The sequence below is a fragment of the Mustela nivalis genome (assembly GCF_964662115.1).
Source record: "Mustela nivalis genome assembly, contig: HAP1_SCAFFOLD_979, whole genome shotgun sequence".
Classification (NCBI taxonomy): domain Eukaryota; kingdom Metazoa; phylum Chordata; class Mammalia; order Carnivora; family Mustelidae; genus Mustela; species Mustela nivalis.
The window spans coordinates 1-21,728 of NW_028135685.1; the positions used below are offsets into that span (position 1 = coordinate 1).

Consider the following 21,728-nt stretch of genomic DNA (forward strand, 5'->3'; position numbering starts at 1 on the left):
GCCCGCCGGGGGTCGGCCCGGGCGCGGGGGGCGGCCCCGGGCCCAGCGCCAACGCCGCCCCCGCCCCCGGCAACGCGGCCGCCGCCGCCGCCGCCGCCGCCGTCCCGGCCCCCGCCGCCCCGGGGCCGCCCCCCGCGCCCGGGCCGGGGCCGGGGCCGGGGCCGGGGCCGGGGCCGGGGCCGGGCGCGCAGGCCGCGGCGGGCGGGGAGCGGGCGGCCGAGGAGCCGGGGGCGGCGGCGCTGCTGCGCGAGCCCGCGTACAACTGGCAGGCCACCAAGCCCACGCTGAAGGAGCGCTTCGCCTTCCTCTTCAACAACGAGGTGCTCTGCGACGTGCACTTCCTGGTGGGCAAGGGGCTCGGCGCGCAGCGCATCCCGGCGCACAGGTGGGCCGCGCCCCGGGCCCCGCCGCCGCCCCCGGGCCCCGCCCGCACCCCGGCCCTGCCCCCGCAGCCCCGCGGCCCCGGCCCCGCCGCGCCGCTCCCCGGGCCCCGCCCTCCCCCGACCCTGGGACCCCCCCCCCCCAACCATCCCATCGCGGGGACCCAACCGCTGCAGGGACCCGCCACCGCCGTGTCCCCTGAGCCCCAGCGCGCCTGGGACCCACCTTGCCCCAGGCCTGTGACCCTGCCAGGCCCGCCCTCGCCCTCCACCCGTCCGCCCTCTGATACTGGCCCTACCCTGGCCCTGGGACCCCACCCCCAGCCCCCCAGCGGACTCCTGCCCTCCAGACCCACCGTCCTGCCCCAGTGGCCTGCTGCACCAAGTCCCCCATCCTCCCCGGCTGGGGACCTTCAGGCCCCCACCAGACCCCCCCACCAGACCCCCCACCTCTGGAGCCCAGGAGCCAGATTCCTAAACCGCATAACCCCCTCAGTGATCCCAGGTCTGTGACACCGCAGCCCATGTCTGCCCCGGTCTCCAGGCCTGGTCTCTGTAAAAGGGACCATTGTTGGCCAGGGTCGGCCTCCCTGCCAGTCTCCTGGGTGCAGCCCCCAGACCCCCAGCCGGCCCGGGGCGGGGGTGGGGGGGCTGATGTCAGAGCCCTGTTCAGTCCTGGTCTTTCTGCCCTTTGCACTCCAGGGGGCTGGGGCAGGGATGGGGGGGGGCGGCTGGGAGGCCTCCGTCGGGGGAGGGGGGCGGGGGGTGTCTTGCCACTGGCCTGGAATGTTCCACAGCGAGCGGTCCTCCAGCCTTCCTGACATGTGGCCTTTATTTAACCTGGGTCTTTGAGATGTTTCTTTCTGGCTTTTTCTTGGTTATTTATGTGCAGCTGGATTTAGATTTCTGTCTGCAGAAGGTTCCAGGCCTTTGGTTGGGTCCCCGGGACCTCCTCCGCCGTGTGCGTGCAGCTACATGGGCCTCTCCCCTGCCTGGAGTAGGGGACTGATGCGTGTGCGGGTCCTTCCCAGAACCCCCCCTCCCGCCCCAGGCCTCCTGCATGTCCATCTGATCCACTCAGCCCGGTCTGGCCTTTAAAGCTGTTCCCCCCAACCCACCCAGCTTTGGGGAGCGCACAGAATGAGCAAGGTGGGGCCTCATGAGCTCCTGCCCGCCTGACCCACGCCCTTTGGGGATGGGGCCCCGTGGATGCAGCTGGAAACCCCACGAGGTGGGGGGGCCTCAGGGTTTCTGCTGCAGGGGAGTGACCGGCCGCCCCGCGTGCCCTTAACCTTAGGACATATACTCCAGGGTGCGTGGCTGTTGGTGATGAAGAAAGGATGGGGAAGGTGGGCGTGGGACCCCCAGAGGAGTCCGGGAAGGGTGTGGCGCGGCTGGAGCTCCACGGATGGGCTCTGGTGGGAAGGTCAGCCTTGTGTGGTTTCTGGTGAGCTCTTCTGGGAGCAGGAGGGAGTTGTGGCCCGGGAGAGGACGGGCGAGGACAGCAGGGATCCTAGCCCTGCGCGGGTGGTGCCAGTGCCCAGCGGGACGAGGGGGAGGGGAGGCCTGGGGACCAAAGGGGCTGGGCCTGCAGCAGGTGCAAGGGGGCGCTTTGGGCAGAGGGACAGCGGCTGCTTTGAAGGGGGGGCCTGGCTGTGGATGCAGCCTGCACGCGCTTGGTGGGGACCCTCGAAACAGCAGGTGCAGGTCCTCTCCCTGGAGGGCTTGGGGTGGCGGCTTGGTAGGGGAGGAGGGGGTGGGCTGCAGTGGCGGGTCCCTGGACCCTGGCTCCAGCATCCTGCGGAAGGACAGGTGTGGCAGGGATGCGTCCAGGGCCGAGACACCTGGCGGTGGGGGGAGGCGGCTGGAGGCCCTGTGGGTCTGGGGTCTGCAGCGTGCGGGGACAGAGCCGTGGGAGGGGTGGGGTAGCCTGGGAGAGGTGTGGGGTGCGGAGCGGCGTGGTGCTGAGGAGTGGCTGTGAGGAGCCACCCCGAGAGGGGTCTGGGCACAGGCGGGGCGGCAGGCACTCCCCTTCAGACCGGCCTCCCGCTGGACCGTGGCTTCGTGCACGGGCGGCCACACGAGTCCCGAGTCCCCAGGGAGCCTGGGCCCGAGACTCCCGGAGCCTGTGGGTTTGATTGCCAGCCAGGGTCCGGGTCCGGCTGACGGCACTTTTCTCGTCCCTGTGCCGTGGCACTGACGCCCCACTCTTTGGCCGCTACTGATAGAAGGTTCTAGTTCTTTTTCTTTCTTTTCAGCCTTTGGGTTGTGATTTTGGACGCGGGGGTGAAATTTGCCCGCAGTGATCATGTGGATCACTGCCCGGCGAGTGGCCCGGGGCGTTCTGGGCCTCGGTTTCCCTACCTGTGAACTGGGTCTGACAGCTCAGATGCCTCCACCCCGGGACTTCCAGGAGGACAGACTTGGTGACCCCACCAAGTGCTTATCGCAGGGGTCCAGGGTGAGCGTAAATAGAGGTGGGGACGTAATCCAGGGCGTGAGGTCAGCAGGCCAGGGACCCTGTAGGGAGGGGCAGAGGCTCGGTACCCCGGGGCCCCACTGGCGTGTGCCGGGGCTCCCCACCTGGGCCCAGATCCTAGGAGGTGATGGTAGCCTCATTGTGGGGAAACCTGGCACACCCCCCTGAGCCAGGGGCAAGGTCAACTTGAGTGTGATGGTGAGCGTCCGTCAGGGACTCCGGGTGGGTCAGGCCAGAAGGGCACCTCGCCTCTGTGTTCTTCCCCAGCGTTGTGGGTTGAATGGTGGCCCCCGAAAAGGCTTGTCCACACCCCAGTGCCTGGTACCTGTCAATGGGACCATATTTGGAAAAAGGGTCTTTGCAGATGTGGTGAAGTTCAGGGTGTCAGAGGTCACCCTGGACTGTCTGGTGGGCTCCAAACCCAGTGACAGGTGTCCTGGGAGACAGGAGAAGCCCCCGACCACCACAGAGGCAGGCACTGGAGCCCTGGGGCCCCCTGCTGCTGGAGGACGCAGGCAGGACCCTCCCCTGCAGCCTTCCAAGGGCCCTGCCGCCCCTGCACCGGGACTTCTGGCCTTCAGGACTGGGGGACGGTGGGATTCTGTTGTCGAGAGCCACCCAGCGCGTGGGAGACCGGGGTCTCCAGGCTGACCCCAGGACAGACCCCAACAGACCCAGATCAGGCTCACGCGGTGGGACGCCTGGCCAGGCGTCCTGGAGACTGTCAAGGTCACGAGAAGCAAGGAAAGGTGGAGATCTTGCCGCACGCTAGGGATGCCTAAGGGGGTGGCCAGACGCCATGTGGGTCGCTGGTGGTGTCCTGCCACAGAGGGCAGGTTCGTGCCCCTGCTGAGGCCCACGGCAGAAGGCAGACTGGGGGAGGGGCTTGTGCCAACCACGAGGAAGGCCCCTCGGGCTGGCCCACCCCCTGCCCCAGGCTCCGGTGGGCATGGGTTGGCCGGGGGTGGGGGACAGCAGGGCCCTGGGCCCTCGTCTGGGGGCTCTGCTTGGCCTTCACCCTGTCCCCTTCCCCTCACGTGTACATACAGTAGATGCATTCAGTAGGTGCTCAGTCACTGCAGGGCCGCTGACCTGCCCGAGTCAGAGGTCTCGTCGCTGCGGAAGCCCTGGGTGTCTCCTACTCCCGCAGTCGGTGGCTCCGATGCCCCAATTCCTCCCGTCGTGGAGAACGGAGCCCTGCAGGGGGTGCCCACGGGGAGCGGTGTGTGGGGTCCCGGGGCATCGACTGTTCTGCTCCCAGATCTTGGCGATGACTGGCCGTACCGTTTGTTTGGGGCACTGCCGAGGCCCTTGTCCTTTGTTGAGACTCTGGGCTGGTCTCCCCCTGACGCTGACCCTTCTGTCGCTGATCCCGGCCCCGCCCTGTCCCCCCCCTCCACCCCCGGCAGACAGTCAGGGACGCGAGGCGCCGGCGGGATGCACCCCTGGGCCACCGACACTCCGGCCCTGGCGCCGGCAAACTGCGGTGAACGGCCACACGGCCTCCGTCTCAGGTGCTTGCTTCTGCCCGGCGGGACAGGGCGGTGCGGGCAGCGCCATCCGTGAAGGGGTGCGGCCGTGTTCCGAGAAAACTTCATTTGCAGAAACGAGCGGTGGGCCGGTCTGCCGTCCCGGGCCGACTCCTGGTCCCTTGGGTTTTCAGCTGCCGAAGGAGTTCGCGGCGAGGCCGGGTGCACCGGCCGCACCAGGCTGGGGAGCGCGACGGTCAGGCTGGGCGCGTCTGGGCCCGGGAGCCCTCTCCGCTGGCTCAGGCCGTTGTCCGGGTTCGCGGGACGGCTGCGTGGTTTTCCACAACGACTTTTGCACATTTATTGCCGATTTTTGTTCACTTTTTTTTTTTCTCTGTCATGAATAATCTTCGTTATATTTTTCCAGCTGGTTCTTGCTGGGAATCATGTTTATTTCTGTCTGATTTGAGCGATGTCTGTCCGAGGCCTTGTTCCTGCTAATCGTCGGGCGGATTCTGTGGTCTGGCACCGCCGATAGGTTTTCCGGTGGTGACGGGCGCCCAGAGTCCCACTGTCCCACGCCAGCTGCCCGTGGCCGCCGAGCCTTTGAAATTCAGTTGTCGCAATGGAGGGATTGAATCTTTAATTTCTTAAAAAGATTTAATTTGTTTGTTTGAGAGAGAGAATGAGCAGGAGCAGGGGCAGGAGAGGCAGACTCGCCGCTGAGCAGGGAGCCCGACGCGGGGCTGGATGCCAGGACCCGGGGTCATGGCCTGAGCCGGAGGCAGAGGCTTCACCCACCAAGCCCGTAGGTGCCCCAGCGAAATCTTCAGATTTAAAAAAAAAAAGGTTTTGGGGGATTTCTCTACGCTGTTGTGTTCAGTACACTGAACCCTTGAGTCATGGCGGGGCGGGGGCTTGCCTGCCCCCGGCCAGAAATCCACGCGCCACTGTCCACCCTCCAAACCGCCCCTGCTGGTAGCCTAGTGGGGGCCACAGGCCGTGCGACGCCCGAGCGGACGCTTTGTCCGCCATGAGCCGTGCTCTGAGGATCGGGAGGAGAGAGGACGTTGGCAGCCCCGGCAGCGCTGGCCGAGGGACACCCGCCCGGGCGTGGGCCCCTGTTGGAGGCCCAGCGACAGCTCTGTTACCTGTTCTCAGGTTTAATTTTATTTGTTTATTTATGGACGGCAGAGGGAGAGCCTCCAGCAGGCTCCTCCGCTCCTGTGCCGCCCGGGGCGGGGCTCGATCGCATGACCCTGGACCTGAGCCGAAATCAGCCCGAGGCTTAACCCGGCGGAGCCCCGGCTCAGTCCGGGTGTGGCCGGGGTAACTCCGCAGCTACTGAATTCCGTGCGGGGGCAGACGGCGCCGCGTCCATGCCGGGGCCGCGTCCAGCTGCCCTGGCTTCTGCGCGGCCGGGCGCGAGGCTGCGGGTGGAGACCCAGGTTCTTAACTCCGGGGTGGACCTGGGAGCGGACAGCTGGGACTCGGGGGGAGCCCTGACGTTTGACAGTTGGAGAAAGCGCCCGCCTGGGGCTCCCCGGCTCTCCGCTGCTCCACTCGGGGATCCCCGGGTCGTGGATCGATCCGCGACAGGCTCCCTGCTGGGCGAAGTCTGCTTGTGGGGCTCCCTCTGCCGCCCCTGCGTGTGCGCGCTCTCTTGAATAAATCAGATCTTTCGTAGAGAAGGAAAGCGCCGGCCTGCTTCCCGGCGCCGCCCCGTCTGCCCCCGTGATCTCGGCCTGGTGGCTCCGTGGCTCCCTCCGGTCTGCGGGGGCGCCGGGGGTCGCCGTGGCTTCCCTTCAGGGAGGGGTTCGCAGGGGCTCCCCTCTGCTTGTGCGGGTCCGCAGCTCCTTCTCCGTCTGCGCTCGTTTGTTGGTGTAAAACCGTTCCGAACTTCATCTTCTCGAGGGTCCGCAGCGACTGCCCGCCTGGCCGCTGAGTCCCGCGGCTTGCGTCTCCTCCGGGGGCGGCGGGCTCACGAGGTCCGCCGTCCCCGTGTGCACCTGCTTCTCGCCTTGGGTTGGGTCGGCTCCGCGCTCGCTGGGCGCCGGGGATGGGCGCTCCCTCGCCGAGTCCCGGGCTTGGCCTCACGGACGCGCGGCCCTTGGTCCCGGCGGCGCCGGTCGTCCCCGTGGCCGGTGGTGGTCTCCCCCAGGCCGGCCGGGGGCCCTGCTCGGCGGCTGCGGCGGCCCTCCTCCGCCCGTGCGTCGCTTCTGGCGCTGCTCTGTTCCCAGCGCGTGGCCCTTTCTCGGCGTGGCTGTGGCTGTGGTCATCGGACTCGTGTTTGGAGAGCGCGCCCTGGCTGCTGCCAGCCCCGCCGTGTGCCCGACGCGCGACCGTGGCGTGTGCGCGTGGAGGCCCCCAGATACGCTTCGGTCAGGCCAGCCGTAGCGCAGTCTGCGCGCCGCTCCGCCAGCCTCCTAGAGCAGCCTGAAGGTCCGTCCGGTTGTCTCTCCGTCAGCGCTCGTGGTCTCCGGCGAGAGGCTCATCGGGACGCCCATCGTGCGGGCCTCCTGCGGCTCTGCCTGTGGCCTGTGCCTGCCTCACCCGCAGCCCCTCCCGCTGCGTCCCAGGGTGCTGGCCGGGAGCACTGTCCACTCTAGGGGCTCTCCCCGGGGGACACTGAGGCTCTGCACACACCCCGTGTCTTCTCCGTGCTGCCCACTGGCTGTCGCGTTGGGGGACGAGGAAGCCCACCAGATGCCGGGCGGTGGTTTTCCGTGGTCGTGAGCTGGACTTCTAAAGGGAGAGCCGTCCCTTCCTCCTGGCCGCTTACTCGGTTCTGTGCTTGATCTGTCTTTGTGGACGTGGATACGTGCTGTGTCCCGCACACGTACTCTGTTGAGGCTCACGGCGCCCCAGATTGGGCCGTCCCACAACCCCCGCTCCATGACCCTGTCCCACGTCCTTGTCCCGCTCGGAGCCTTTCTCTGCTTCCTGTCCCCACGAGACACTCGGAGTGTGTCTCGTACTTTCCCTGCTCCGGCCCTGGAATCCACCACGTCTCCGAGGAGCTGGTCCCGTTTGTCGACACCGAGCTCGGGCGCTGGGCGTCCCCTCGCTGCCGGGTGTCCGAGCGTGGAACCCTTCCCAGTGGACGAGCTGCGCCCCCGACCTGTGTGTGCGTCCACCTGCCCAAAGCACAGGGTGACCCAGTGCCCCAGGTCAGCACCCCAGAATCCGTCCCTCCACCGCACCTGTTGCCCCTTTATCCTCGGAGGAGAACCTGGCACACCCCTTCCATGACAAGCCCGCTTCGTGGCACAACCCCAGGACCCGCGGCTCTGCTCAGGAGTGAGACAGGACGCGCAGGGGTGCGGCCCCTCCGGAGGCCCCGCTCCTTAAGCGGCGCCTTGCCTTTGTGCGCGGCTCTCTTGGCCTGCACCCCCTTTCCCGAAACGGGGTTCCTCACGCCATCCGGGGGTCTTGTCCGTGTTCCGTCTTCTTTAAAGCTTTTCAATTGGGGTAGAACGTGCACAACACGAGGTCACCACCTGACCGTCTGTGCACAGCTCCGCGGCGGGAAGCTCACACCCCCACCCTCCGGCTCCAGAACTTTCCATCTCCCCACACGGAGGAGACTCCGTCCCCACGAAGCACGGACTCCCCAGCCCTGCCCCAGCCCCGGCTCCCACCCTCTCCTGTCTGTGCGGACGGGACTCCTCCGGGGCCCTCCTGGGAGTGGGGACCTGCGGGACGGGTCCTTCTGGGTCTGGCTCCTCTCGCTGAGCCCAGTGTCCTCGGGTCAGGCAGGGGTCAGGGTCCCTCCCTTCCTGAGGCTGCACCGTGTTCCCGTGTGGGGATGGGCCGCGCTGCGTGTGTCCTTCACACACTGAGGACACTGGGGCGCTTCCCCTTCCGGCCGCTGTGACCCACGCTCTGTGAACACAGGTGTGCAGCGTGTGTGGACACGTGTGCGGCAGGCGTGAAGCTGCTGGGTCCCGTGGTAGCTTGTGTCCAGCCCGCAGAGGGCCCACCGGACCGTCTCCACAGCGACCCTGTGACCCGCACGTCCCGCGTCGGCGTCTCATCTCGCTGCGGTCCGCGTGGCTCACCCCCACCCCGTCTCTGTGGGCCGCGGTGGCGTCCCCCGGGGGGGCAGACTGGCGCTTGGAGAAGGAAGGCCGGCGCGGTGACGAGGGGCTGGAGGCGCGAAGGCGTCTGAGCCCGGGGACGGGAGACGGGCCGACCCCCCTCAGACCCGGTGACCTCTCTAGGGCGCGTCTTGTGGCCGTGCCTGCTGGCAAGGGCGCGTGAGGTCCGGGGCCACAGGTGTCCGGCACGCAGCGTGGACACACGAGGTGCCGTCCGGGCCTCTCGCTGCGGCGCCCGACCGTCTCCCGGCCGGGACTGAGGTGCTTGTGTACAGCTGGGGCGTGGGAGCAGGAAGGCGCTCGGTCACAGGGCGCGGGAGCGCAGCGAGGGCCGGGGCCGCCGCCGTCGGGGACGTGTCCGAGGCCAGCAGCTGCGGAAGCCAAGCCTGCAGGCTGCGGGACCACAGACGTGTTTCCTGTCCCCGTCCTGGGAGCCAGACATCCGAGGTCACGGTGTGAGGAGGAGGTCCCTCCTGCCTCTCCTAGCTCCGGGGGTGTCCGGGTGTCCCCAGGCTCGTGGCCGTGCCCCTCCCATGTCTGCCTCTCACCACGGGGCTTCTCCCAGAGTCTGTGTCCCAAAGTCCCCCTTACAAGGACTAGGTGTGGGACGAGGGCAGCCCTGCCCCCCTGTGACCTCATGCGAACCAGTCACATCCACCAAGACGATTTCCAAGTGAGGTCCTGTTCCAGCTTTCTGGGGGACGTGACTTTTGAGCGAGCTGTTCTCCCCCGTAGACTCGGTTTCGCATCCGGTCCTCTGTCTCGGGTCCGGGCTCTGGATGGGCTCAAGCCCCGTGCCGTGTGGTGGCCCCTATGAGGGCCTGGGAGGTGTGGCCCGGGGTGGAGGGGACGGTAGGAGCCGGGGAAGGAGGTCCTTCTCCCCGTGAAGAGTCGGGGGCTGCCCGGCCTGGGACTCGGGGGGGTCTGTGGGCAGAGGCTGGAAGGGGGGTGTGGGGGCCACTCTGAGCCCCGCATGCGTCCCGATGGGGGCCCCAGGACTGGGTGTGGCGCGGGGGCCTTGGGGGCCTTGTGGGCCCAGGGCAGGCGCTCTGTGGCTGATGGGTGGCGGGGTGAGCCCTGGATGCTGGGAGTGGACAGCACAGAGCGGCGGCCCCGTGGACGGCTCCGGCTGGGGGTCACAGCTTGGAGGACGGCGGGGGTGCCGCGCTGCTTGTCCTCAGCCAGTGGGTCTTCCGGTCTTTATGCTGAGAAGTCGCAGGCAGGTGGGTCCCCCGTGGTCCCGTCACACTGGATGAGCCCTTCGGCCTCACAGCTCCCGCCTCCTAACGCCGCCCCTGCGTCGCGCGCCCTCCCCTGCAGCCTCAGCTCCACTCCCCTGCCCCTGCCAGCCTTCCTGGACCCTCGCTCCCACCCCAGCCGGCGTGCGTCCAGCCCCACAGTCAGGCGGTCCGTGCACCAAACCTGTACGTGCCTCCCTGCAAGACGGCCGGGACCCTAGTGCCCACAGCCCGAGCGGGGGCGTGTGGGGGGTGACGGAGGGACCCTGACAGCCCGAGCGGGGGCGTGTGGGGGGTGGACACGGAGACACTGACGGCCCGAGTGGGGGCGGGGGACGGGCGCACAGGGGGACAGAGCCTCAGGGCACGGGCTGCATAGCCTCCCTCCTCCGCCTCTCCGTTCGGGAAGCGTCTGCTCCCGCAGCAGCTCCTGTGGGGACAGCCGGGCCCCCGACAGCCCAGACTCGGGGGACGGGCAGAGGCAGAGCGGCGTGAAGCGTAACTGGGCTCTCCTGTGCCGCCAGGTTCGTGCTGGCCGTGGGCAGCGCCGTCTTCGACGCCATGTTCAACGGCGGCATGGCCACCACGTCCACCGAGATCGAGCTGCCCGACGTGGAGCCCGCCGCCTTCCTGGCGCTGCTCAAGTAAGACTCCCGGACCCTTCCCGGCGGGGCGCGGGCGGGGCGGCGCCGAGACCCCGACGACCGCGCCCCAGAGCCCCCCTTCCGTGCGTGGAGGGGCCTGGTCTGGGCGTGTCACACGCGTGGCCTCACACACCGCGGGGCCTCCTGCGTCTGGTCCCTTCCCTGCGCGTCATGGGCTCCGGGGCCGTCCCCAGGGCTGCATCCACGTCCCCGTTCTCACGCCCGGCCGTCAGCAGGGTTTGTGGAAAAGCAAGATAACGGAGAACCTTCCACCCGCCTCCAGTTGGCTCTGTGAGCCTGGAGCTCCCTCTCCACTGCGTCCACCTTGGAGCCCTGAGTGCTGGGTGCGGGATCATGACCTTCGCGGAAGGCAGAGGCTTAACCTGCTGAGCCCCCCAGGAGCCCCTAGGGCGCCTTTTTAAATGCAGTTCGTCTTCTCTCTGCGAGTGTGAAGAGAGCAGAGTCTCACGGGAAATCCGGGGCGGGGAAGGAAGAGGAAAGACTGGAAGTTCCAGCAAGTGTGAAGGACAGAGCACGCGGCCCCATCTGCTGTGTCCGAGCCCCGCGAGTGCTGGCCCAGCTCCAGCCCGCAGCCCCTCTGCCCCTTGGGGCCACCCTTGCTCCCTCCCGCTGCCCACCGCTCACGGACGCTCGGTCCCTGGATGCCCCTTAATCCCTGACTCGGACACGGTTGGTCCTTCGCGGGTCCCGGCGACTTCCCCACTGGCAAGCGGCACTGTGGGGAGCGATCTCATGGATTCGTCATCGTGTAACTTCTCCGATCGCTCAGCCCGGCCGGCGGGCTCGGTCTCTCCGTCTGCACCCACCCCCCCCACCGCCGCTGGGAGTGTAGAAGCAGCTGGGGGGGTGCCGTGTGCCAATAAAACTTTATTTACAAATACAGGTGACAAAACCATGGTGAGCTCTCACCCCGTACCTGGGTAACTATTATGAAAAACACAGAAAAACGCGAGAGCTGACAAGAAGTAATGGGGAGTGGGGGTTGGGACCCCCGTGCAGGCCCAGTGGGAATGTGAGACCTGGCTGTGTCCCCAGGAGACGCGCCAGAGGTTCCTCAGGAGGTTTCCACTTGGAGCCACCATGTGACCCAGCAGTTGAGCTGCGGGATGTCTGTGCGGAAACCGAGAGCAGGGACTCGGACGTGACCTGCGCACCCGTGTTCACAGCGCGAGTGTCCACCCGTGGGTGCAGGGGAAACACCACGTGTCTGTCCACACGCTAGAATGTTAACGCGGAGGGACCCCGAGGACACGGGTCAGCGAAAGCGGCCAGACCCACAAGGACCCGTCCTGCAGGACCCCACCCAGGAGGGCCCCAGAGGAGTCGTGTCCACACAGACAGGGCAGGGTGGGGGCTGGGGCCGGGGCTGGGGCCAGGGCAGGGGGTGGGGAGTCCGTGCTTCACGGGGACAGAGTCCGCGTGGGGGGGTGGAAGGTTCTGGACCCAGGGGGGTGGTTGCAGGACAGGGTGAGTGAGCTTCCCGCTGCTGAAACGTACACCTCAAAATGGCGCTGGGGTGGGAGGGGCCGCGCGGCCACCTGGGGCCACTGCTGGCCGGCGGGTCCAGGTGTCCTCAACCCCCCGCTGCTGGCCTGGGGGCCGCTGGGCGCCTGCCCTCCTCGGTCCGGGGCTGACCCTATGGGACCACAGCTGCTCGTGCATGGGGCTCTTCGGCTTCTGGCACATTCTTGGGGGACAGGGAGGGGGGCCGCACTCGGGCGCAGCCCCCCAGATCTGGCTCTTGGGGCTGCGTCCCTGTGCATCCGGCGGGCTTCGGCCAGTTCCGACCTCTCCATGCCTGGGCCTGCACCGCAGGCCGCACGTCCACGTTCAGAGTGCAGAAGTGGCCGCAAGGCCCAGAACCCAAAGCTCTGGCCGCCCCAGGGCAGACCCCACCGCGGGGACCTCGGGCAGAGTCAGGGGGCTTCCGTGCTGGCGCTCCGGCATGGGGCCGGCCCCGGGGCCGGAGGGGCCGGACTGTGGGTACGTAGCCCCTGGCTGGTCCAGGCGGGTAAGGGTCTTGGGCAGGTCGTGTGTGCAGGTCACGGGGTGACGACAGCCGCTCGTTCCGGAAGGCTCCTGGGGCTGGAGCGCTGCTGCCCGCCCGTCTGACGGTCCTGGTGTCCTGCCTTAGGTTTCTGTACTCGGATGAGGTTCAGATCGGACCCGAGACGGTCATGACCACGCTGTACACGGCCAAGAAGTACGCGGTGCCCGCGCTCGAGGCCCACTGCGTGGAGTTCCTCAAGAAGAACCTGCGGGCGGACAACGCGTTCATGCTGCTGACGCAGGTGCGCGCGGCGCGGGGTCCGGGGGGCTCCGGCGTGCGGGGCGCGGCGCGGGGCAGGTGAGGGCGCGGCGCGCGAGGGCGGGATGGGCCGGGGCAGGTGAGGGTGATGGGACCCGGCGCCGAGGAAGGCTCCCGGGGCCGCGGGAAGCGGGTGCTCGGGAGAGGCCGCGGGTGTGCAGGGGAGAGGGAGGCCGGGGGAGGGCGCGGGTGCAGGGGGGCTGGGGGCGCGAGGCCGGATCAGAAGGCCGGCGTGCGGGTGCCGTCCCGCGAAGGCCGGGGCGGGGAACCAGGTGAGGCCGCGGGTGTGCGGTAGGGCGCGGCGCGGAGGGCGGCGGGAAGTACGGACGCGGGGGCGCAGGGGTTAGGCGAGGACACCGTGCGGGCGCGTTAGGGCGCGGATGCAGAGGGAGGCGGTGAGAACGCTGGTGCGCGGGGGCGGGGCCGGGACCCTGAGACTGGGCGCGGGTGGGCTGCTGGGGGGGCGGGGGGCCGCTGGGACGGTGCCAGGACCTGGGTGGGCGGGGACGCTGGGACCAGGCGACACTAAGGCGCATGGGGCTGGGGGCGGCGAAGGCGCGGTCGGGGGAGTAGGTGAGGAGGGAGGGGCGCGGGGGCGGGGGTGCGCGGAGGGTGCGCGGGACGCGGGAGGGCTGGGCGCGAACGCAGGCGTGGGAGGGTGCGGGGAGGGCGTGGCTGGGGGCGGACCTGAGTGTTCCTTAAATATTGCGGCTGAAGGAGAGCTTTCCTAGGCTCATCCTGGCCTGGACCTTTCAGACAAGGTGCCTGCACGTGTTTGGCCAGAGATTTCCCAGCTGCCTTTTGATGCCCGTTTTCAGGGCTCAGGTGTGGGGAGAGGGGCTGTTACCATCATGAGAGCTTCTTGGAGCAGGTCCCTTTCAGGGTCTGTGGTCCCCGGCGTGGGGGTGTGGCTGGCGTGGCCACAGGGACTGGAGGCAGGGAAGGCCCTGGACCCAGGCGGGTAGGGGACAGGGCCGCCCCCTCCCTGGCTGGCCTGGGCTCAGCCTCGTGTGGGCTGTGGCAGGGCCAGAGCCAGGCCTGTCGGGTGGCACGGAGAGCCGTAGCGCTGTGGGTTGTGCCGACCAGGCCCCAGCAGGGAGAGCACGTACCACGTACCGGGGGCAGGGCTGGTGCTGGGCAGGAGCCGGGACGTTTTTGGCTCCGGTTCCCGCACCCTGCGAGCAGGTTCCTGACGGAGCAGTCTTGGCTGGTCGAAGGGCAAGGCTTCCCGGTCCGCTGGCCGTGTGTGGCCCTCTCCCGGGCCTTCGGCCTTCCCTGGGGCCTGGCCCGCCCGCGAGCCCCATGTCTGCCTTGGAGGCACAGGCATCGTAGAGCCCGAGTCTCTGCGGCCCCCGTGGCCCCGAGACGTGGAATTCAGGCCTGCGTCTGGGCCCGAGGGGCGTCCGGGGTTCCCGGGTCGGCCGTGTGCTGACGCCCGCCCTCTCGCCAGGCGCGACTCTTCGACGAGCCTCAGCTGGCCAGCCTGTGTCTGGAGAACATTGACAAGCACACGGCGGACGCCATCACCGCCGAGGGCTTCACCGACATCGACCTGGGTGAGGCCTGGTCGCCGGGGCCTGGGGCCGCAGGTCCGGGGAGGGCGGCGCGGCGACCCCCCGCCGAGCTGGTGCCTTCCCCCCACAGACACGCTGGTGGCCGTGCTGGAGCGGGACACCCTGGGCATCCGGGAGGTGCGCCTCTTCAGCGCCGTGGTCCGCTGGTCCGAGGCCGAGTGCCAGCGGCAGCAGCTGCCCGTGACGCCCGAGAACAAGCGCGAGGTGCTGGGCAAGGCCCTGGCGCTCATCCGCTTCCCGCTCATGACCATTGAGGAGTTCGCCGCAGGTGACGGGGCGGGGGCGGGGGCTGCCCGGCAGGAGCACGACCCCCCGGGTCCCCAGGTGTGACCCTGAGCCAGCTGTGGGAGCCGGGGTGGGGGGTGCTTCTCCACTGAGGACACCCTGGCCGGGTTCACGGGGACAGTGTGGCCCGCATGCCAATGTGTAAAGACCAACGGCCCCTGGACGGCACCCGCCGGGCATCTGGGCTCCCTCCCCCCGCGTCCCGTGTGTCCGTCCTGGACAAGCCCGCACTGGGCGGGAGGAGGCTGCCCCACCGTGTGGACATGTGGGACACGGAGCTGCCGGCCTCCCCTCCGGGGCTGGCGGGTCCCGGGTGAGGCTTCCGGTCCCGGCCGCGCAGCTAGTGCCGATCACAGCCCCGGGTCCCCGTGTGCCCCGCACCGTGCTTGGCTTGCCAGGTGGAGCAGCTGCGGTGAACTGTTAGCGCGCGTGTCACGCACGCGCGAGCCAGGACCGCCGTCTCCTGCGGAGTAGTGGTCTTGAATGTGGGGTTCAGGGCTGGCTGTGACGTCCGAGCCCGATTGCCCATCATCAAAGGCGTAGTGAGTGCCTCTCGTGTGCCAGGCACCGGCAGTCCGCGGTGACCAGGGGGGCCTGGGCGCTCTGGATGGCGCCAGGCTGTTGTCGGGTGGGGGTGGTCAGCGGGCCAGGCCTTGTCCCGTCCCCATACCTGCGGGAGCCTTGTGGGGGCTCCTCCTGCTGCAGCTGGGCTCACCCCCCCAAAACTGCTCTCCTGGAGGTCCCCCTGCCCACCGGGCCGCTGGAACCCCTAGGTGACAACCCCAGCTAGTGCCGCCCACTCCCCTGGGTGTGGGGTCTCGCTGCTTCCCGTATCCCTACCTCTCGTGAGGCCCCCCCAGGCCGCCCTGCTCTGCCTGATGCCTGTGGTCCCTGGGAATGATCTGTGTCTGCGCCCTGGGTCGGGTCCAGCCTTGTGGCCCTTTGTCGCTCAGCGCGTTTTAGAGAAAGACGGCCCCTGCTTCTGTGTCCCACCGGAAAACAGGAGACCAGAGACAAGTGGGGAAACACCGTGCCCGGAGACTCGACGGCCAAGCCCATCGCGGCCGCGGCCTGGTGTTCTTTTCCTCCTGCATTTCCTACGCAGAGATTAAAAAGAACCGTGTCAACTCTGTCCATGTTGTATCTTCCTTGCTCCCCCAGAGCTGTCCCCACGGGTCCCAGGGCTGCGCGCAGGCCTGTCACCACCAGACCAAGGAGACCAGCCCCGAGGCCCGAGGCCATGGATGGGACTGGGCCGGCTCCCCGCCCCCACCCCCGCCGGCTGGGGCAGACAGCGGCACCTCTTTAGCCTGAGCAGGGCGGCTGCGGCTCCCTGAACCAGGGCTGCCCCCCAGGGCGGCTGGTTGCCCGGCGACCCGGGGGCGGGAGGGGCTTGTGGCCCCGGGAGCCAGCGGATCGGAGGCCCCCGCAGATGCCAGGGCTGCCCGGACCCCCGGTGTCCTCACCTCTGAGGGCCCCCGCCGCGGCCCGACCTCCGCCCCCTGTGCCTGCAGGGCCCGCGCAGTCCGGCATCCTCGTGGATCGCGAGGTGGTCAGCCTCTTCCTGCACTTCACCGTCAACCCCAAGCCGCGCGTGGACTTCATCGACCGGCCGCGCTGCTGCCTCCGCGGGAAGGAGTGCAGCATCAACCGCTTCCAGCAGGTGGAGAGCCGCTGGGGCTACAGCGGGACGAGCGACCGCATCAGGTGGGCCGGCGGGGGCGGGGCCGGCGGGGGCGGGGGCGGGGCCGGCGGGCCGGGGGCGGGGCCGGCGGGCCGGGGGCGGGGCCGGCGGGGGACACGGCCGCAGCTTGACACCTGCTCTGTTCACTGCCCAGGTTCTCGGTCAACAAGCGCATCTTCGTGGTTGGCTTTGGGCTCTACGGCTCCATCCACGGGCCCACGGATTACCAAGTGAACATCCAGGTGCCCACCCCGTACCCCCCACCCCCCCGCAATCAGCCAACTCGTGGGGGCACAGGCCGACTCTGGGCCTCCGTGGGGTCTTGGGGGAGGCGCGGGGCGGGGGGGGAGGGGTTGGTGAGCAGCGCCTGCTCCCCCCGCCCCCCCAGATCATCCACACGGACAGCAACACTGTCCTGGGCCAGAACGACACGGGCTTCAGCTGTGACGGCTCCGCCAGCACCTTCCGAGTCATGTTCAAGGAGCCGGTGGAGGTGCTGCCCAACGTCAACTACACGGCCTGCGCCACGCTCAAGGTGTGCCCCTCCCAGACCCCAGACCCAGCCAGGGTCCCGACCCCCAACCCCCGTTGTGGGGCTCTAGGGTCATTGTGGTCATGGCCCCGGGCAGGGGGCTGCCGCCCCGAGGCCTCCAGTAGGACCCACTCCCTTGGGAGGGGCCTTGCTGGGGCCCCGGGGTGCCTGACTGCCGGAACCCCATCCACCCCCAGGGCCCCGACTCCCACTACGGCACCAAGGGCCTGCGCAAGGTGACCCACGAGTCCCCCACCACGGGGGCCAAGACGTGCTTCACCTTCTGCTACGCGGCCGGGAACAACAACGGGACGTCCGTGGAGGATGGCCAGATCCCCGAGGTCATCTTCTACACCTAGGCCCCCGGGCCCCCGAAGTCACCTGAGGCCAGCAGGCCGCCCCCCGTCCCAGGCCGTGCCCCCGCGGCCCCCATGCTGTGGGCGCGCTCCCTGCCACGTTTCTGGGCGTCGCGAGAGGGTCACTCCCTGAGGGGAGCCTGGCCGCCTGCTCCGAGGAGCTGGGCAGGAGCCGGCAGGCCCTCCTGCGGGTGTCGGGAGGCAGGGCTGGCCTGGACCCGCCCCGAGCGGAGGGGCTGCCGGGTCCTGGGGCGTGGGAGCCCTGCACGCTGTCCCTGCAGCTCGGGGCTGCCTGACCGACGTCCGTCCCCCGGGCTTCGGCCAGGACCCCGTCTCGTGTTTGTTCCGCCCCCCCCACCCCGCACACGGCAATGCATTCTGGGTTCCCATGCCTCGCGTGGGAGGCGTTCAGCAGGGGCGCCCCTAGTGCATCGGCTTGGGGTCTCGTGTTCCGGTCTGGTCACGGGATGCTCAGGCCACCCCGACCCCGGGCCCCAGCGCACTGGCCTTGGTCCCCCCTTGAGGTCCTGCGGGCTGGCGCTCTGCCAGGCCCAGCGCAGCCGTCCCGCCCCTGCAGCCACGGGCGCAGACCACAGGCCCTGTCTGCCGGGTGATGCCGTGGGTCTGCAGTGGGTCCGCCGCGGCGGCCAGGTCCCCGGCTGCCCCCCGCCCTGTACATAACGCAGCCCTGCTCCTCCTGCAGCCACCTCTGAGCAAACACCCTGCGCAGAGGTGCGGGGGGGCGGGGCCCCGCCCCCAAACCCTGCTGCACCCCCACCACGTGTTCCCACCCCGTGATTCCTTCTGGAAACTGTCTTCCCCAAAGCCATGGAAGGTGTGCCCTCCTCACACCGTACCCCCACAGGATTTTTTTAAATAAAGGAAAGAAACGTAATGGCCCTGACGCGTGGGCGTCTTCCTGCCGGAGGCGGCCTGGGAGCCCAGCTGGCCCTTCTCTGCAGCCGCGTCCCCACCTGAAGACTGGGTGGCTCGGGGAAGGTTCTGCCCGTGTCTGGAATCACGGTCTCCTGACACAGATGTCCCCGCCCTCCCCATTCCCTCTGTCTTCTGCACGAACTTCTGGTCTGCCCATTGGGGGACCCCAAAGGGGCTCTGCCGGAGCACCCTGACCACGCCTTGTCGTCTCTGCCCTCTGGACCCTGGAGCGGGGCGGCACACAGTAGGTCCCTAGGCTGTGCCATGCAGTGCAGGCAACCTGACCTGGGTCCCTTGCTTGGCTCTGCCCCATGGGTCAGATGATCCCCAAGAACAGGCAGAAAGAGAAGGGCCCGAGAGCGAAGAATTTTCCAGAATGAATACATGCATCGATCCCTGCATTTAAAGATCTCAGAAACTCTGAGATTTAAAAACCACACATACTCAAAAGTGCTAGAAACCAAAGGAAAATAGAGCAGGAGAGGGGCACCTCGGCTCCGCCGTTTAAGCGTCTGACTCTTGGTTTTGGCTCAGGTCATGATCTTGGGGTTCTGCGATCGAGTCCTGCGGCGGGCTCTGTGCTCAGTGCGGCGCCTGCCAGACATCGTCTCCCTGCCTTGGCCCGCCCCTAACGCGTCAGCAGGCGCTCTCACTCTGTAACATGAATAAATCTTAAAAAATGCACACAAAGGAGCTACCAAACTAGAAAATGCGCCCTTCAAAATTGAAAGACAAATGAACTCAAACAGCAAAACGGGACCCAAACTCTGTCAATTATGTTAGACACACACAGACCTCCACGGAGGAAGACGGTCAGGCTGAGTAGGAAACCGAAACTAAACTAGTTCCTGATTCCAAGAGTCTCACTTAAATTAGAAAGAAACAGAAAAACTGAAGATAAAAGGTAGTCAGTTTCAGTACACAGACCCCGACCTTGCCAGAAAGACGTCAAAGCCCTGAGGGCAGCAAGTGGCCCTGGAAGCGAAGCCCAGCGACGGGGTCCGTGCAGCAGGGAGGAGGAGAGGCTGCGCGCGCGGAATAAATGCGGAGACAGAGACGCAGTCGGGCCCGACGGGAGGCTCTAACACCAACGCGGCACCGGCCGGCACCGAGGGAGGCCGCCCTCCCACGGCAGGGCAGTCAGACTGGAAACCAATCCAGGGGGATCAAAGCTTGTTTCCATAAACACAGGCTAAAAAGCCATATGGAAATGAAATACTCTGAACTGAATGATACTCTGATCACACTAGAGCAAAATCGTAAGATCCCGTCAAAGTGGACTTGGGGAAATTTATATTGTATGCACAGGTAGAAAAACCAAAGGTCTAAGTTTTCATCTTAAGAAACTAGAAAGTGAACAGCAAACTTGATCCCCAAAGTGGGAAACAATATGCTGAGACCAAAATTGAAGCAGAAAACGTGAAATACCAACAAAACCATTAGCTGGTTTCTTGCTGGAATCCTAGCAAAACCCAAAAACTTTTCTTTTTTTTTTTTTAAACACAAAAATCCAAGAGCGATGTCCAGACTGAGAAGGAGACAGCACTTCGCACCCCACAGATCGTGAGGACACAGCACGAGGGGTGTTCTGGTTCGGGTACGGACCGTGTGCACGCCCGCATCCCGTGCGGCCTCACGGGCGCCACGGAAACGAAGCGTCCTGAGTGCAAGACGGAAGAACGCGTGTGCAGCGCACGACGGTATCAGCCCCGTCTCCTTTCAAAGGGAAAGTTCTGCCATTTGCAGCAACGCGTGGCCTCACTCACGCAGAGGCTGTGCGCGGCCCTCCGTGTGACGTCTGAACTACAGCCGCTCCCGTGGGATCAGGCTGGGCGAACGGGGCAGAGGCCGGTCGGCGTGTGTCTGAGAAGATCTGCACGTTCTCGGGGCGCACCGTGCAGCCCAGTGACGACCGCGCAGGCCGGCAGAGCTACTACAAGGGGCCCCGTGTCCTCACCATGCACACACCGTCAACTCTGGGAGCTGAGGGGTGTGTTAGTCACCCTGGCCCGGGGTGGGGGGTGGGGGGCGCTGCGCATCAACGTCCTCTTGTCTGCATGCCATCGGGTCACAGCGGACAGCCTGAAGTTAAAGTTGGAAGAAAACCTATCAAAGGCACACGGATGCGAGAAACCTAGAGGGGCTGGGTTTCAGGAAGAGACACTGCCCGGCAGGCAGAGGCCAGCAACTGACCCCCCAGAAGCATGTGCCGAGCTGGGCACGCCATGGGCAGGGCACACTCTGCCCGAGAGAAGCCAGCTGGGGCTGGCATCTGTGCGCCAGCAGAACCAACCAGAACCTGGAGGAGCTTGGAAAATGGTGGGTTTTCTCCCACGGGACTGTGCTTAGTGCTGGGCGTCTGGTGCAGGGTGGGTGGGGTGGAAATCTGCGGTCTCTCCCTGCCTGGAAATCACAGTCTGCAAGAACTCGGGGCTGGCAATAAAAACAAGCTCAAGACATGAACAAAGTTCAAGACCTGTGAACTGGAGGCGAGCCAAAGCCCAAGTGGAAACGCAGCCTGATGAGCCCGGCCAAGGCCCCATCCAGGCCGGCAGTCTGGGAAGGAGCGCCCCCGGCTCTGCGGTGCTCGAGCACAGTGTCTGCGACGCAAAACAATTCTGAAACGTGGAGGAGAAAAATGAAATCTATAATCAAGAGGGAAAAACCACCACAGCCTGCAGAAGCGGACCTACAGGGGCCCCGAATGTTGAAACGAGAGGTCAGGGGGGCCTGGGGGCTCAGTGGGTTAAAGCTTCTGCCTTTGGCTGAAGTCATGATCTCAGGGGCCTGGGATCGAGTCCCGAATCCGGCTGTCTGCTCGGCGGGGAGCCTGCCCCCTCACCCACCCACTCCTGCCTGCCTGCCTGCCTACTTGTGATCTCCGTCAAATAAATAAATAAAATCTTTAAAAAAAAAAAAAAGAATATATTGGGGGCGCCTGGGTGGCTCTGTCGGTTAGGCGTCTGCCTTCGGCTTGGGTCATTCATGATCCCAGGGTCCTGGGATGGAGCCCCATGTCGGGCGCTCTGCTCAGCGGGGAGCCTGCTTCTCCCTCTGCCTGCCGCTGCGCCTGCTGTACTCTGTCATATAAATAAAATCGTAAAACAGAACAATTAATAAATTGGATAGCTTAAGAACACACAAAGCACAACAAATAAGTCAGGACTAGTAAATCCAAAGACATGTCAAATTACCCAAACTGGAAGCACAAAAGAAAAACAGAGGAGGAGGAGGAGAAAACCGTAAAACAGAACCCCGCCGAGTATCAGGGCCCTCTGGGGTCAGGGAAGATGAGAACCGGACACCTGGGGGTGAGGCCCTGGGAAAGCACGCTCGCTAACAAGGACACCGGCCAGAGCTGATGCAGGACACAGACCCCCAGATCCAGGAGCCGAGCCGGCAAGCCCTCGAGACAACCACGTGCCACTGCCATGCGGCTCACACGCGCTGCTGCAGGCGGCCAAAGAGGTGCAGGAGTTGGAAGGAGCAACGGTGACTCACATCAGCACCAGCCGAACGACATCTGTGAAATGCTGGAGGCAAAAAAACCAAAATGCCCCCACAAAAACCTGAACCCACCTGCCCACCTGCAATCGCATTCCCAACAGCCATGCTAAGGCAGGCAGCATGTTCTCCGGCGGACACATGTGGAGACTTTGTTGCAGAAACCCACACTCCCAGCACCTTTAAACGCAGCTCCCCCGGCGGGAAGGAGAGGCCGA

General features: G+C 66.7%; 2 protein-coding genes across 2 annotated transcripts; both read left to right on the plus strand.

Moving 5' to 3' along the window:
* Window positions 1-8: 8 nt before the first annotated feature.
* On the plus strand, window positions 9-17,965 carry BTBD2 (BTB domain containing 2; the record flags this gene model as incomplete). The annotated part of the gene is made up of 9 exons (XM_082750354.1): window positions 9-385; window positions 10,191-10,310; window positions 12,466-12,622; window positions 14,090-14,195; window positions 14,284-14,481; window positions 16,013-16,205; window positions 16,337-16,424; window positions 16,571-16,717; window positions 16,912-17,965. Coding segments are annotated over 9 exons (1,548 nt in total), but the record flags the coding sequence as incomplete, so codon positions are not given.
* LOC309857629 (uncharacterized protein) lies at window positions 2,689-9,834 on the plus strand (the record flags this gene model as incomplete). The annotated part of the gene is made up of 6 exons (XM_082750357.1): window positions 2,689-2,841; window positions 3,127-3,267; window positions 4,269-4,345; window positions 4,523-4,643; window positions 6,005-9,651; window positions 9,749-9,834. The coding sequence occupies 5 exons, from the start codon at window positions 2,689-2,691 to the stop codon at window positions 6,935-6,937; spliced, it is 1,425 nt and encodes a 474-aa protein (XP_082606483.1). The 3' UTR covers window positions 6,938-9,651; window positions 9,749-9,834.
* Window positions 17,966-21,728: the final 3,763 nt, after the last annotated feature.